The sequence below is a fragment of the Lagopus muta genome, chromosome 7 (assembly GCF_023343835.1).
Source record: "Lagopus muta isolate bLagMut1 chromosome 7, bLagMut1 primary, whole genome shotgun sequence".
Lineage (NCBI taxonomy): Eukaryota > Metazoa > Chordata > Aves > Galliformes > Phasianidae > Lagopus > Lagopus muta.
In genome coordinates, this window is record NC_064439.1 from 42,378,043 (window position 1) to 42,392,917 (window position 14,875).

At 44.3% G+C, this 14,875-nt stretch overlaps 1 protein-coding gene across 3 annotated transcripts in view; it reads left to right on the plus strand.

Annotated features, from left to right (window-relative positions):
• The window catches only part of ZDHHC3 (zinc finger DHHC-type palmitoyltransferase 3), a 29,772-nt gene extending 15,377 nt beyond the window's left edge, over positions 1-14,395 (plus strand). For 2 of the 3 annotated variants that reach the window (XM_048951036.1, XM_048951035.1), the window contains exons 4-7: positions 381-477; positions 2,296-2,377; positions 5,450-5,580; positions 12,312-14,395. In XM_048951036.1, coding sequence (XP_048806993.1) covers positions 381-477; positions 2,296-2,377; positions 5,450-5,580; positions 12,312-12,545 — 544 coding nt within the window. In that variant the 3' untranslated portion in view covers positions 12,546-14,395. Of the gene's footprint in view, positions 1-380; positions 478-2,295; positions 2,378-5,449; positions 5,581-8,214; positions 12,272-12,311 lie in introns of those variants that run through there. The other variant, XM_048951037.1, reaches the window with a different exon arrangement.
• The last annotated feature ends 480 nt before the right edge of the window (positions 14,396-14,875 follow it).

Genomic DNA, 14,875 nt, shown 5'->3' on the forward strand with positions numbered 1-14,875 from the left:
GCAGATGGGGCTTTACAAGAGCTGAGTAGAGGGGGACAATCACCTCCCTCTCCCTGCTGGCCACCCCTCTTTTAATGCAGCCCAGAACACAGTTGGTCTTCTGGGCTGCAAGCGCACACTGCTGGCTCACGTCCAGCTTCTCGTCTACCAGGATCCCCAAGTCCTTTTCCACAGGGCTGCTCTCAAGGGGTTCTTTGCCCAGTGTGTATAACCCCAGGGATTGCCCTGACCCAAGTGCAACAACACCCTGTGCTTGACCTTATTGAACCTCATTACGTTTCACTTCTGGTTCTTTCGTTTCTTTGTGTTCCTAAAATTTCTGTGAAATCTTGTATTCCTGGAATGGAATGTGCTACAAATAAAGTTCTGTCTTCTTTCAGCGTTTGCAAGAGGTGTATTCGGAAAATGGACCATCACTGCCCATGGGTCAATAACTGCGTAGGAGAGAATAACCAGAAGTACTTTGTACTGTTTACAGTAAGTATTTCACATGTGTTGTTTGAGGCTGCCTGGTGTGCAGCCACAAAACATTGCATGTCATTTCTGAAGCAGCTCCAATGCTGGCTTGCTTTTCTTTCCTGTTTCAGAAGAGCTTTTCAGGGAACTCCTGCAGACTCCTGTTTCACTAATTGAGGAACGCACACAATATAGCAATATAGGAAAAGGCAAAACAGAAAGTGTTTGCCAGGGCTTTGTGAAGCTTGCTTTGTCAGGTGATTGGCATGCTGTTTCCCAACTCATGTGGTTTGTTGATTCTTTCGCTCTGCTCTGTGTTTGGTAGAGTTGCGACCCACATATAGGGTAACTAAATGCTGTCCTTGAAGGAGCACCTGTCTGAGATTGCATAATAAGAGATGGTGTCGCATCTTAAGCAAGGAGAGGGAAATCTACCTCCCCTTTGGAAAGCATTGTTCATGTTCTACTTGCAAGCAGTTTATTTTTGTGCTTGAAAACCGAGGAGATGTTTGACTTTTTGTGCTGTTTTCTGTAGCATAATGTGTAAGAAAGCAGGAACACAGACTTGAATACTACTTACATGGGAGGGTGCAGATCTGTTTCATCAAAAGGACTGCAAATGTCTTGTGGGAGCAGTGTGAGTGTTGCAAGGCTGCTTGTTAATGATGCCCTATTTTATTAATAAGTCTTTGGAGAAATCTGTAGGTTCAAGGAAGCGTGTTCTCATGTTACCAAGTAGAATGGGAGAAACTTTGAATTAAGAGGCAAGTCTTGCTCCAAAATTTATTTTCTACAGTGTGGTTTGTTAGGATGTGGGTTACAGAACAAAACCCATTTTTTTTCCCTTGAGCAAGGTTGTTTTCACTGTAAGGGATAAGCAAGATGCTTTAATCATATCAAAAGGATTTCTGTTCCCCTTAAAACTGCCATTACTTTCAAGTGGGCTCTATTAAACAGTCAGTGTAGTTGCAAGAGAAACAAAAGATTTTGTTTATTCTTTTTGTTTTGTTCCTGTTTACTCTCTTTAAGACCTGGGGAGATGAAAGCTTGGCAGCACCTTCCAGCTCCAAGGGGAGGCAAAACGCTCTCCTGTCACCCTTTTCTGCTCCCACAGGGTCACCCTGTAACAAAATGTCCCTCACACCTAGTAGTCTGTAGGTCCAGGAAAGTCATCCTTCTAGCCCTGTCTCTGTAAACTGTAGTGTAGTACTGCCAGTGGTTTGAAGTATTTTGTTGCAAAGCTAAGACAGGATTAAAAAAAAAATGGATTAAGTACGAAGTGTTGAAGGCTGACAGGGATTTTCCATGCCAGTGTCTGCCTCAGGGAAAAACACTTATTTAAGGGAAAGAAATGACATCTGGAAAACAGATTAAGTGCTTCTTGTGGCTAAAACAAATTAGCTGTTGTTTCACTGGTAAACTGTAGTTCTCTCGTGCTTGAGAGCATGGACATGAGCTTTGACAGCATGACACCTGAGTGTCAGAGAGCTGCTGGTATCTGAGAGCTGCACTGTGCTCAGCAGAGGAAGGGTCGCACTGTCTGGGAGGCCACACTGAGGCGCAGCACACCAGGCTTTGTGTCTGCCTGGCTTCCAACTAAACTTCTTCTTCCCATGCCCTTGGAGCTGTTGGTAAGGCCACATTGAGTTGGGTGTTACCTTAGTGTTCACCGCCTTCAGGTTGCTTTATTTGGGGGATGGAGGTTGTTGATTTTTGGTTGTAGGGTTCTTCTAAGTCTGAACACTGTCCTTGATTTTAAGTTGATGAAAGTGAGCATTCTGGTCTTTGCCTGATGCCTATATTGCATCCTTTTTCTTTTTCTTTTTTTTTTTTTTCCAGATGTATATAGCACTGATTTCTCTGCATGCTCTAATTATGGTGGGATTTCACTTCTTGTATTGCTTTGAAGAGGACTGGACAAGTGAGTACTAATGAAGCATCTCATTAAGATATCAGATTAGCGTATGGAAAAGACCTTATAATGCAGTTTGCTTGTAAGACAACCCCTTCTGTATCATCTTTAGGAGAATGTTATCGAAGCTCTGTTATGTGATCTTCAATTTTATTTTTCTAATGATCAATCCTGGAACTTCATAATTTTTTCTGACCTGCCAGGATTTTTGCCCTGACAAATGGCCTATTCTGTCTTAGGGCTGAAACTGCCTGAGAGGAAGCTGAGACATAAAGACTCCTAGATGTTATGTGAGCAGTAAACTACTATTTCCCTAAATGCAGCACTGATTTCCTGAATGCCAAGCAAGATAAGGAGAATGTGTATGCTCTTTTTAAAAGGGTAGCATGAATCATTCTTGCAAGACTGCCAGGAAAACATGTTAACTCAGATCCAAAAATCCACCCTCACGAGAACAAGGAATTCCTTTCCACACACACACACAAAAAAAAATGAACAAGAACCAAAATAAACTGGCAGCCCTTGTTCTGGAGCAACAAATGAACAAGTTTTCCCATAAGCATTTGAGATATGTTTTTAAAAAGTGGGAGTATGGGAAATCCTCTAGATAATGCTGAGTTAATGAGACAGGTGCCACAAGTTGTGTGTGCAGCTTGTGCCTTTTCTTGGAAGGGCATTACCTTCCTTTCTCTTAGAATTCCCTTTTCTTAAAACATGTCATTGTGCTTAAGGACTGGTTTTATTAGCTTGTAATAATGTGGAGGATGGGTGCACTCACTTATGAACTGAATTTGACAAGGTTGTTGTGCAGTTCAGAACTTCGCCAACCAGCTGCTAAATGCCACTGAGAACATCTGGATTTGACTATGGTGGCAAGGACCATGAAGGAAGGATACATCAAAGGAAAGTTCCCTTTCTCCAAGCCTGTGTCTGTGGGGGAAGCAGTTTCCCATCTGTCCCAGGTTTTGGCAGCAGAAGAGGAAGTTTACAAGAGGTGGATCTGTTGTTCCAGCTGCCTTACATTTTTGCTGGTTGTGCCTGATTATTGCTTATCTCTCGAAGCTTCACATTTGCTCATGGGAGAAATACTCATCTTTTCTTACTATTTTTGTGACGATGCCGTGTGCGTACTGCACATGGCACCTGTTGAGAACAATGCAGTGATTGCCAATACTAATATTTCAACCTACCTCACAGCATCTCAGAAGAAAACAGAACCCAGAAAAAGAAAAATCACGGACGAAGGAAGTGTGCTCAACAAAAAAATGGACAGATGGGTGCTTGTTTTTCAAGGCAAATAGCATGGCACTCTGCTTAATTTGTAAAGAAGTGGTGATAGTTTTCAAAGATTACAATTGGAAAAACATTACCTGCAAAAACATGCTGCCAAAAGGGAACACTTTGTGAAGGCAGTGGAACCAAAAAAGAATTCTGTCATCTCAACAAAATCTTTATAAGGTTAAAAACTCAAATGGACTCTGTTATAAGAGCTAGTCACGTGGTAGCAAAATAAATCTGAACTATTTACTGATGGTGTGCTTATTAAGCAGTGCTTGGAAAGTGTGGCAGCTGTAATGTGGTATAGCTACTGATGGTGCCCCAGGAACAGCTGGTTAAAAAGGGGGATTTATTAAATTAATAGAAGGTGGTGCAACTGCCACCAGCAAATCACGCTTGATGAAATATCACTGCATCATACAGCCAAGAAAACATGTGTGCAAAAGCTTTGAAAATGGATAATGTCATGCAAATCATCATCTAAGCTGAGAATTGCATTAAAGTCCAATGGATTGAATCCTCACCAGTTCCAGGAGTTCCTTAAAAGAATGGATGCAATTACAAGGACATGATTTACTTTTTTGAAGGAAGGTGGCTAAGTCAGGGTAAAGTGCTGAAAAGATGCTATGATTTGCGATATGAAATCATTTGTGGAATGAAATTTGTGCCAGAACTTGAAAATGAAAAATGGCTCACAGGTTTAACAGTTTTTGGTGGATCTGATTGCTCATTTAAATGAGTTAAATGTGTGTCTTCATGGTGAAAATCAGCTTATCTTTTCTGTTTCAACCATGACAGCATTTGCAATGAAACAAATTATGGCAAGCCCAAGTGATGGCAAATGGCCTCATGCATTTTGATGTGTTGGCTAAATACAGGCCTGTGAACAGCAAAAAATATGCATCTCTGCTTTCTGGTTTGATGAAGGAATTTGGGAATAGGTTTCAAGATTTCCAAAAGAGTCATCATTTTTTTTTGTTTATTTGTGACTCCATTTTCAGTTGACACAAACACATTACCTGTACATTTTCAAATGGAATGTATAGAGTTGCAGTCAGACATTTGAGTCAAAAAAAATTCGGTCTTGTTTTGTTACTGGATTTTTATAAGGTCTGCCTTAACAGAGAAAAATATCCTGTGCTTCACAATCATACCTTATTCACAGCATTGCTTTTTGGCAGTATGTGCACTTGTGAACAGTTGTTTTCAAGGATGAATCACAGGAAGAATAGCATTTCATTGAAAATCTCTGACGAGCACCTTGAGATCTCACTAACAATTGCAGCCACTTCCATTGAACCAGGCACTGATGCATCAGTTTCATAAAAACAGGGCCAAGCATCTCATTAGTTTTATGGTTTTGCTCCTCTCTGCTTTTTACATTTTAATAAAAAATATATTAAAAACATAAGTTTTGTTACTTTATTATATATTTTACATTTGGCCCAAGACAATTCCCCTTCACTCAGTGCAGCCCTGGCAAGCCAAAAGGTTTGACACCCATGCTATAAGTGAAAGAGAGTAGAATGGGTTCCTGAGTAGCAGGCTGGGAAAACATCTCACTGAAAAAGGAATCTGCTGCTTAACACAGAAAAACCCTGTGGTGCTTTCTTGTTGCCTTGTTGAACTTGTAGGAGTGACTGCTTCATTGTTGTGCATCCTCAAGGTCTGAGCTTCCCTGTGCACCTTTTTGAGTATGATCACCGTGCAGTTCATTCTGAAAACTCATGGCCTAGTGGGTGTTTTGCAGCTGCTGCATTACCTGATCTCTCCCCTTCCAACTCTGTTGTTTTGTCTTCACAGAATGCAGCTCCTTCTCTCCACCAACCACAGTGATCCTTCTCATCCTCTTGTGTTTTGAGGCGCTCCTCTTTCTCATCTTCACCTCGGTTATGTTTGGGACCCAAGTACACTCCATCTGCACTGACGAAACGGTGGGTGTTCCACACCCTCTTTTCTTTACCTTGTCTCTCAACGTTAATAGAAAGAGTTACAGGGTTTTGCCTCATTGCATGGGGAATTCATGTGTACCCTTTGAGGAAAAATCCACTGTGACCAGCTGAATCAGCACAGTGCTAAATTGTCCTCTGAAAGTCACTGTGAGGAGTGGTGTCCACCGACGTAATTATTGGCTGGGATGTTGTGGGATCAGACGTTACCCTGGGTAAGGTAAGGCATTGGTATTGGGGTTTACTCTGTACAGATTCAGGAACTGTAGATTCAGGAATATTTTTCCTTTAATGAAGTGCTGCTATGCTGGTGTTTCAGATTTTTGTTGTGTCACAATGCTGGTGTCACAACGTGCAGCTTTGTGTGCTAGAAAATTTTCAGTTTTGCTTGTTAATCTGTTCAAAATCCATTCTCAAGGAGTGGGGAGGGAAAGCAGGGGAAATTTGAGACGTTCCTGGAAATGGAATACAGTCCAATAGTGGTGGGTACAGTCTGCTGCAAAGCCACCAAGTTTGAATACATCACAGTAGAGGTGACGCAGTAATGTTGCTACCCTGGTGTTGCTGCACTTGCTGCTTCTGTAAAGGTGGAGCTGGTGCCTCCTGGTGATACTCCCACAAGTGAATGCTGCTGGCTTTCACCAAGCATGCTCAGAGATACGATAGCTCACATCAAAAGACTGGAATTAACTGGAGTGACTGAAGAGAAATTACAGTCTTAAAAGAGGGACCAGAGTACCCTGCCTCCTTTAGTTGTCCTTATCCTTTGCTTTACTCGTGGCCAGTTGAAGCTAGAATAAATATGTTGGCTGCCATTGGAGAGCTGTGACTGTCATTGCAGTGTGTAAGAACCCATCGCTCCTGAGCCTTCTTTACAGCGCATGTTTTTCTGCCTGGCTTCTGCAAAAGGCTGATGTTCACACTGTGGCTCTTCTGTGCTCAGAGGAGGGCTGCAGCTGTTCGTCCTGCCAGGGCGACCTCTGCGATGGGGTACAGTGTCATATGGAACCAGATCCTGTCTAAGTTAGTCAATAAGTGTGTAAATTAGCAATGCTCTCTGTGAAACCATCACCCAAATTTCTCAGTCTTTGAAACCTGGCAGGAGTTTTTTGAAGCTGCTTCCCATAGTCAGGTACACAAATAAGTCTCCTTCATTTCCTATCCCCTCGAATTCTGGAAGCTCTTGTGAAAGGACTTAAGCCACAGACTAAAATTAAAGATATGGACACTCCCTGTTTGGTTGTGGGGGTTTGCTTTTGATTTATGTTTTGTTTTTTTTAATACTCAGCAGTAAAGACTTTGCTCTTTGGAGGCCTCTGTGTTGTCTGTTAATTTTGCTAGCTTTGAGCTAGCTGGGTCTTGCAAACAATCTGTTTTGAGTGCAGGATGTTGCCAGGTGAAATTCTACCTGATACAGCCCCTTTCAGAATTCTTTGTCACATTCTAGAGACAGGACTGTGTCGTGACCTTTCTCACCTTCTTCCAATCCCCAGGAGACCTCCTTCTCTGTCCTGTGCATGCTGCCCCCCTGGGATGCTTCCTCTCTGCCTGGAGGCACCCAGATCCCCAGTATTGTGCCGTTACCTCTGGAGGTGACATTCTCAGGGGTCACTGCAGCTCTTGCAGTTGGCTGAGCTTTTTCTGCAGAGCACCCAGAACTGGTAACTTGAGACACACAGATGTATTACAGTGCATTAATCTATAGCACAGGAGAGATGTGAAGGTCAGGAGAAGCTTACCTTGCAAAAGATCATAAGTTAAAAATCATAACAATCTGCCTGCCAGCGCTACCCGTGGAAAAATAATGCTCTCCAGTGACTGCACCAGTTAATTGTGCTTCTGTGGCAGTGTGTTCAGTCAGTCATAGCTTTCCTGGAAGACCCAATTCGTGTTTATTGTACAGCACAAATTTGAGTTTGTGGGGTTTTTCGGTTTTGGTTTAAAAGGGACTGACCAGTGAGTGTTCCAGCTGATTGCTTGATGGCTTATTTTTATTTTCCCTCTAACCTGTACTAAACAATGCTAATGATTTCTCTCCAATTGGTATCTTATATGATCTTTTCTCCCTGCTGTCGGCCCATGCATGTTTTGGCAGTGATGTAGTGAAACATGAAGAGGCAGACTTAGCTACATGGAGCCATGGGTGAATCTGAACTTCCTGAACTTGCTTGGTGAATCTTGGAGCATTATAGAGATTATCTCATTGGGTTTTTTTGTCTGCAAACCTATGATTGTTTCCTCTGATTTTTTCCTCCCCATCTGGTTAGCACGTAATGCTTTCAGCCATTAAAGTATGTGCTTTGTATTTGGTTTTATGTGGTGGGTTTTTTAAATTGAACAATACAGACAATTGGAGGTCAGGTCTTAAAAGGTTTGATGAAATTTCCAGGCCTGAACACAATTAAAACAGTTCTATTTTGGAGAAACATTTTCTATCTTCTTATTAGTAGCACTATTAGTAGTAGTATGAAGCAATGGAAAGAGGAGAGGCTCTAAAGATGCGTTTTAATGTTCTTACTCCATCCTTTGGATAAGGGGTAACTGAGAATAGACCTTTCCACAAACCCAGAGCAACAAAAACTGAGCATTTGACTGAAAATGTGATATTTCTGTTTTCAGGGAATAGAGCAATTGAAAAAGGAAGAGAGAAGATGGGCTAAAAAAACAAAATGGATGAACATGAAAGCAGTATTTGGCCATCCGTTCTCTATAGCATGGCTTAGCCCATTCGCAACACCAGACCAAGGAAAAGCAGACCCATACCAGTATGTGGTCTGAGGAATTCTTGACCAGCATTTCCACTAAGATAGAAACATATTGCAGCACTACTGTTTAAATTTTCCATGAATGTTTAAAACGAAAAGCAAGACAAACTTTTTTTTATGTCTAATGAATGGCTGATAATTGCAGAGAAAAAAAAGCCCTGTATTCCACAACTTCAGATAATTCTATATCTCTGGCTGAAACTGCTGCTGTTGCTTTTCTTTCTTTCTTTCTTCTTCTTTTTTTTTTTTCTTAATCATGTTAACTTTACTGGCCTTTGTTTCTCTCTGCTTTCTGTATGGCATAACTAATGTGAAGGGAGTTTTCCTTCTCCGTTGTGACCCACCTCTTCTGAGTAGGTTTTCATGCTGTCTGCTGACTGTGCTGAGCTCTGTGGAAGACACATGAGTGCCAAGTCCTACACAGACACCTTTGGACTTCCTGAAGGAGCGCGCTGCTCTTTCAGAAGTGAACTTGAACTGGGAAGTAGACCCTTCACTTTACCAAAAGGCACAAGATGAGAACGCAGCAAGAGAGCCAGTTGACCTGGTGATTGCACGCAGTTCAAGTATCTAAAGCAAACATTGCCAACGCTGCTTCCCCCTCGTTTTTCCTTCCACCTACAAAATCGGTTTCATCTTTCTGCCATCATTTTGTCTGTTCCCTCCCTGGTGCGCAGGAAATTGTTGCCATCTTAGGGTAACTGTGTTGCAGATTTAGAAGACTGTGTGGATTTTTAAAATGCCTTACATTTGCAGAAAAGAAAGAGAAAGAATCTGATTTTCAAATGCTTAGAATGGGAGCAGCATCGTGTTGGCTTGTGTTTGTCTCCGTAAATGAGCTGTTGGAGCAATACCTGTTAAATAGCTTTGAAAAACTGATGTGAATGCCTGGAGGCAGATGGATAAAGACTGACCTTGGTGGGATGTGTCGTTATGCCAGGGAGATCCATCCTACATTCTTAGCATCGCCCTGGTGTGGAGCTTTGTGAATCTTTTACTGTGGATGTGCACACCTGTGTGCAAACGCACACCGTGTGTATGTATGTTAAAGCTGGGAACTGGTGGTGGTAAGGAGCATGTGTACTTCATGGACTGTGTGGTGATGAAAGGGGAGGGACAGAAGGCATTCCAGAAACAGGTAAGGCCAAACCATTCATAACTGTGACCGATGCCTTGTGTTCAGGCAGAAATTTTGCTATATTTTGGATCATTACTCCTATAGACTTATCAGAATATTGCGAACAAAGGAAAAACTACTCATCAGCTGTGTCCAGGAATTCCAAGGAATCTTTTCTTTCCTTGGTTTAAATAAAAGCCGTATTTTTTGGAAGATGATGTGTTTAGACTGCTTCAAAGCCATGGGGGGATGGAGGGAAATCAGGGAAGGAGAAGTTTAGCGGATGTCTCATTTTGGAAGTAATGTGAATGCTGCATCTTTTCAATCTGTCAATGCTTCCATATGGAAAACAAATGCAATAAAACTTTTCCAAAAAAATTCTTTGCTGTTCTTAATTTCTTGAAACTTTGGGAAAATCTGTAACGGCTTCCTGAGCTTGGTCTGAGCAGGATTGGCTTTTGTCACCCAGATAGGTAATGAATGAATGCATCTCACCATGTAATTAATTGCTGAATTGCACGTTCTGGTTTTGTTTTATGTCCTGTTATTCACTACGCATTTTGAAGGAAGGTTGCTTGCATTGTTCTGGCATTTAGATCGTTGTGGAGAAAACAAAAATGTAATTACTCATTTCTGGTTTCAAACAAACACAAAGTGTTGTATTACCCAGTATTGTATTTTTCAGGCAAGCTTTCTGATGTTCGGAGCCGGCAGGGATGTCTGTCTGTTGGTGCCTGGTGTGCCTCTCTAACTGGTGTTCTCTGGTTTATTTGCACTGTGCATCTCAGAGTGTGACTTGCTGCAATGTGGCTCAGCACCAACACGAGGAAGGCAGGCTTGCTGCACCACCTGATTTCAAGTGCTGGTTCTGCTTTGGTGCAGCTGACAGAAATGGGAGCACAGATGTGGAGAGAAGTTACAGTGTTTGAAGTTCTGCTTGTGTCTTCCTTTTGGATTTTACAAGCATACGAAAAGAACCAAATGCCTTCCTTCTGAGCTGTGAGGGCGGTCTGCAGGTCACTGCTCCTGAGCCAGAGCCCCCAGCACCCTGTATGGCACGGCACAGAAACGGGTGCTGAGGGAGATGGGGCAAGGAGCCAATTACACAGAGCTGCTGGTAAAACAGAAGTTCCTGACTGCTGATTCTTTTCTCACTCGGCTCTATTTATCTGTGCTTGCACATCACAAAGTAAACTTATTTATCTGGGAACCTTTCTTTATCTTTCCCTCCCTTTCTGTAACCTTCCTCACGCCCTGCTGACTGTGGCAGCCAGGCAGAATGTGAACAGGAGCTGATTTTGAACAGTTTTGTCTATTTTGAATATGTGCCCAGGAAGCATAAATAAGGCTGGGGATGGAGAGGAGAGGGAGAGCTTTGCCCTGCCTGCTGTGCTGAGCTGCCCTTAGCACAGCTTCGAGCCGACCTCACGTAGTGCCATGGTTGGCAGATGCTGTTCTGAGTGATGGGTGGTGGTTTGGAAAGATGGGGCTTGCTGCTTCGAAATCTTCACAAGCCTTATCCCCCATTTTAGCAGTGTGCATTGAACTGGGTGACACAACCAATTGCCCAAGGAAGCTGTGCTGCCTTATCCCTGGAGGCACTCAAGGCCGGGTTGGATGGCACAACCTGATCCAGTGGGTGGCATCCCTGCCCATGGCATGGGGTTGGCACTGGGTGGGCTTTAAGGTCCCTTCCAACCCAAAACATTTTATGACTCTGTGACTGAAGACAGGGTTAGAGCTGGCATGACCAGGGAGGCTTTCCATGCTTGGTGCTTTTTCTCCCCAGCGCAGAAGCAAGCTGCTGCTTGTTAATTATGTAATATCACATTAATTATGAGGCTCACGAGGTGTGCAGTTGTGGTGCCACAGAGGTCATTCGCATGTCGTTGTTTTCCCCTTGCAAAGCTCTGAGATGATTTGTGGGTACTTAAAGAACACCTCCAGAATCAGAATGGAGGGCTGGTTTGTGTCACGCTATTCTAAAGCTGCTGTTTTAAATGGTTTGAACTGAACTTGCTCATTTTTCCTCTCCTTGAACATCTCCAACCTCCAGTCCCGAGTCTTCACTTCTCGAGGAGCAGCGTTTCTGCACTGTCACCTTTGTCACTGTCTCTCTCATCTGCAAAGCTGACTCCATCTCGTGTGTAACGCAGAAGGTGGGCATGAAGATGTGTGCCTGACTTCACGTAGGAGTAAAAACAAGTGCTCCAAGTTTCTACATAGAGAAGACTTCCAGACCTGAGCACTGACAGTCAACCTGTGTCCTTACTGGTGGCCATGGGAAGAGGACGGTTGGAGCTGACCCAGTGTTCCTTTGCACTGGGGTTGGCCTTGGACAATTTGTGAAGCAGAAATAGCGTTCCTCAATATTTGCTCTTAATTGTGCCAAACATGTGTGTTCTCATATTGATTTTCATTACCAGGCAACATCTGTCTGTAGTAATTCCAGTGACTGGGAAATATGGCAGTTTTCTTGTAGCTGAACCATTGTAAAGAAAAAAAGCCCAAATAAGGTGAAATTTCAGATTGTGATTGTATTTTGTTACTTGTTGGAAGGACTCTAAAAGCACTGGGAGAAGAGGTCTCAGTTTGAAAGAGGGATGACCTTCCAGAAGCCTTATTACCAAGCAGTACCAAATAATTCGCCAAGGTTGGGGCTGTCCGTGAGCTGAGTCGTGTTTTGGGGATTTGATGTTACTGGGGATGAATTTGTTGGTACAGCAGGATTTCTGTCTGTCTGTCCATCTCAGTAGCTGAGCTGTGAGCACCATGATGCAGCTCAAATACCTGTTTAGAACGTGAAACGACCCCAAACTCTCCTCTTCTTGCAGGGCATCGAGCGCCTTAAGAAGCAGAAGCCAACCTGGGAGCAGACCAGAGGCTGGGAGGGGATGAAGGCGGCCTTCGGCGGTACCCTGTCCCTGTCCTGGCTCAACCCCTTCTCCAACATGGACTGCAGGAGCCCACCACCAGCCCCTGCCGCGCCTGCAGCCGCCACCATGACGCAGGAGGAGATCGAGCAGTTCCTGGCTCGGGAGGTGAACATCCAAGTGCCCCATGAGTAGCAGAGCATCAGCCCAGGGGCCAAGGGACGCATCCAGGCGGTGTGTTATTTTATTAACTGCTTGTGGTGGAGAAGCAGGGTGGGTTGTTTTGTCTTTTTTTTTTTTTTTTTTTTAATTGTACTTCGGGTGCTTCTGGTGCAGAATATAATTCAGGACTATTCATGGGGAAGTCGGGTCCAGCACCAGCAGAAGCAATGCAAATCTCCAGAGCAAGTTTAACCCAAAGTGAGAGCCACACGGCCTTTGCAGCTGTGTCCTGCCTTACCGAGCTGCTCTTGTGTGGCCTTCGGGGAGAGACCCAGGTGTGGGGCCGGAGCCGTGGGGCCTCGTGTCCTCATGGCACTGGCTGGATGAGTGTTGCCTCTTGTCCTGCCAGTGCCTGCATTCAGAGGTGATGCTCCAGGCATCACCACTCTGACAACCAAGATCTAGACTGGTTTTGGGCTGGTTTTGCCTTGTTGTCATCTCCCCCACCTTACTGACCAGTGACACCTCACCTGGGCAACGTGCTCCTGGATTCCCACCCCCAGTTGTGCAGCTTTGAGGCCCTGTAACATGCAGCAAAGATAATTATCGCCTTGGGAGAGAGAGATGAAGGAGTTGGGGGGTAAATCGAGGTATTGTGGAAGACCTGGATTAACTTTCAGTTATTTATGAAAGCCCAAATTCCACTGGGTATTGCAAGGGGTTTTTTTCTCATGGCAGTGATAAAGGAGTTTAAACATGAAGTAACAAACAGTCTGGTGGGTGGGGTGGAAGCTAGGAGTACAGTGGGGCCAGAATCCAGGAAAACAAGGGGAGATGTTTTGAACCATAGTGACCCCTTTGTTTCTCCTCTTTTTCTATGAAAAAAATAGATTTGGGGGGAAAAAAAATGCATAAGGATCTGTGTGTTTATCTAAATGTCTTGGTAAAGGGAAACGTGCTGTACCTTGGGGAAACTGAGGTATCGTCTTGCTGTAGTGCACGAAGCAGAGCGGTGTGGGAATTTGAGCCTGTCTCACTTCTGCACCAGCCTTCATGTCTGCACAGCAGGGTCTGCATCACATGGACATTGGGGACACGTGTGAATCTGTACAGGGAGAAGTGGGGATGCATAAGGTGGAAGCTGGGAGCTGCTGATCTCAGTTAACTCTCCCACCTGTGGGTGGAGGTGGGGTTGCAGGGCCCCACAGAAAGACCAGCCATGGAAGTAGCATTTGGTGTAATGTGACAGCTGTATCCACAGTGCTGATTGCTGGGCTGATCTCCTTCCACTTCCTGCATTGCTCCTCAGCAATGTGGGTCTGTGTGCTGTTTCAATAGCTGGAAGTAGAAAGCTCTATGAAAGGAGGACTCCTCTCTGCCCACTCCATGCTGCCACATTTTTGCCCATCAAAAGTGCAGGAGCTGGAAGAATGCTGGCATCAGGAAATCAGAGCATTCCCTCACTCCTTTGTACCCTCCTGCTCTGCCTTGGTACAGCATGGCAAAAGTCTGAAGCAGCAGAAGTCCTCATGAATTGGAGTGATCTGCTTCATTCCAAGCCTTGGCATCCACCTCGTAGTGTAACTCCCACCAGGTAGCTTGAGACCAAAGTTATTTCCATGGAATTGAAACCAGCCCCCTTCCCCTCCCTGTGGCATCGTGCCTTCACCTCCAGCCCAGGCTGGGCTCCATCAGCACTGCAGCATGGGGCTTCAATCCATGATGGACGGGATCACAGTGGCCATGTGCAGCATTCATGGTCTTTTAGAGCAGGCTTTCTATGCAAGTAAAGAACCTGTATCTCTTGGAAATATATATATTTTGGTAATCATAACTCTGGTTTATGCCTCCGGATGCTAATTATACTTATTAAAGAATTAATATTTCCATGCTGCAGTTTGTGCTCCTCCGTTCCCTGTGCTCCACTCTGCCCTGGGCAGTCTGACCGAGTGCTTGGTTAGCAAACCTGCCCACGGGAAGGCGGTAGAGTTAAGTGATCTTTGAAGCCCCTTCCAAACCAAATCCTTCTATGACTTTATATATCAGTCTATGGCAGGGGGTTAGACCTGAGTGGTCCCATCCCATACAACCCAAACCATTCAGTGATTCATATAGTAAAATCAGGCTGCAGGAGACTTAATGCCACTCAGTGTCAACCCCCTGCCGTGGGCAGGACTGCCACCCAGGGCCACCAAAGGCCCATCCAACCTGGCCTTGAGTGCCTCCAGGGATGGGGCACCACAGCTCCTCTGGGCAGCCAGAGCCAGATAAGGGGTGATGTTCTTCCAGGAGAGTGCTGGAATGATGGTGGTACTTTGAAAACATACACCCCCACCCAAAATAATACTAAGGAAGGGTGCAAG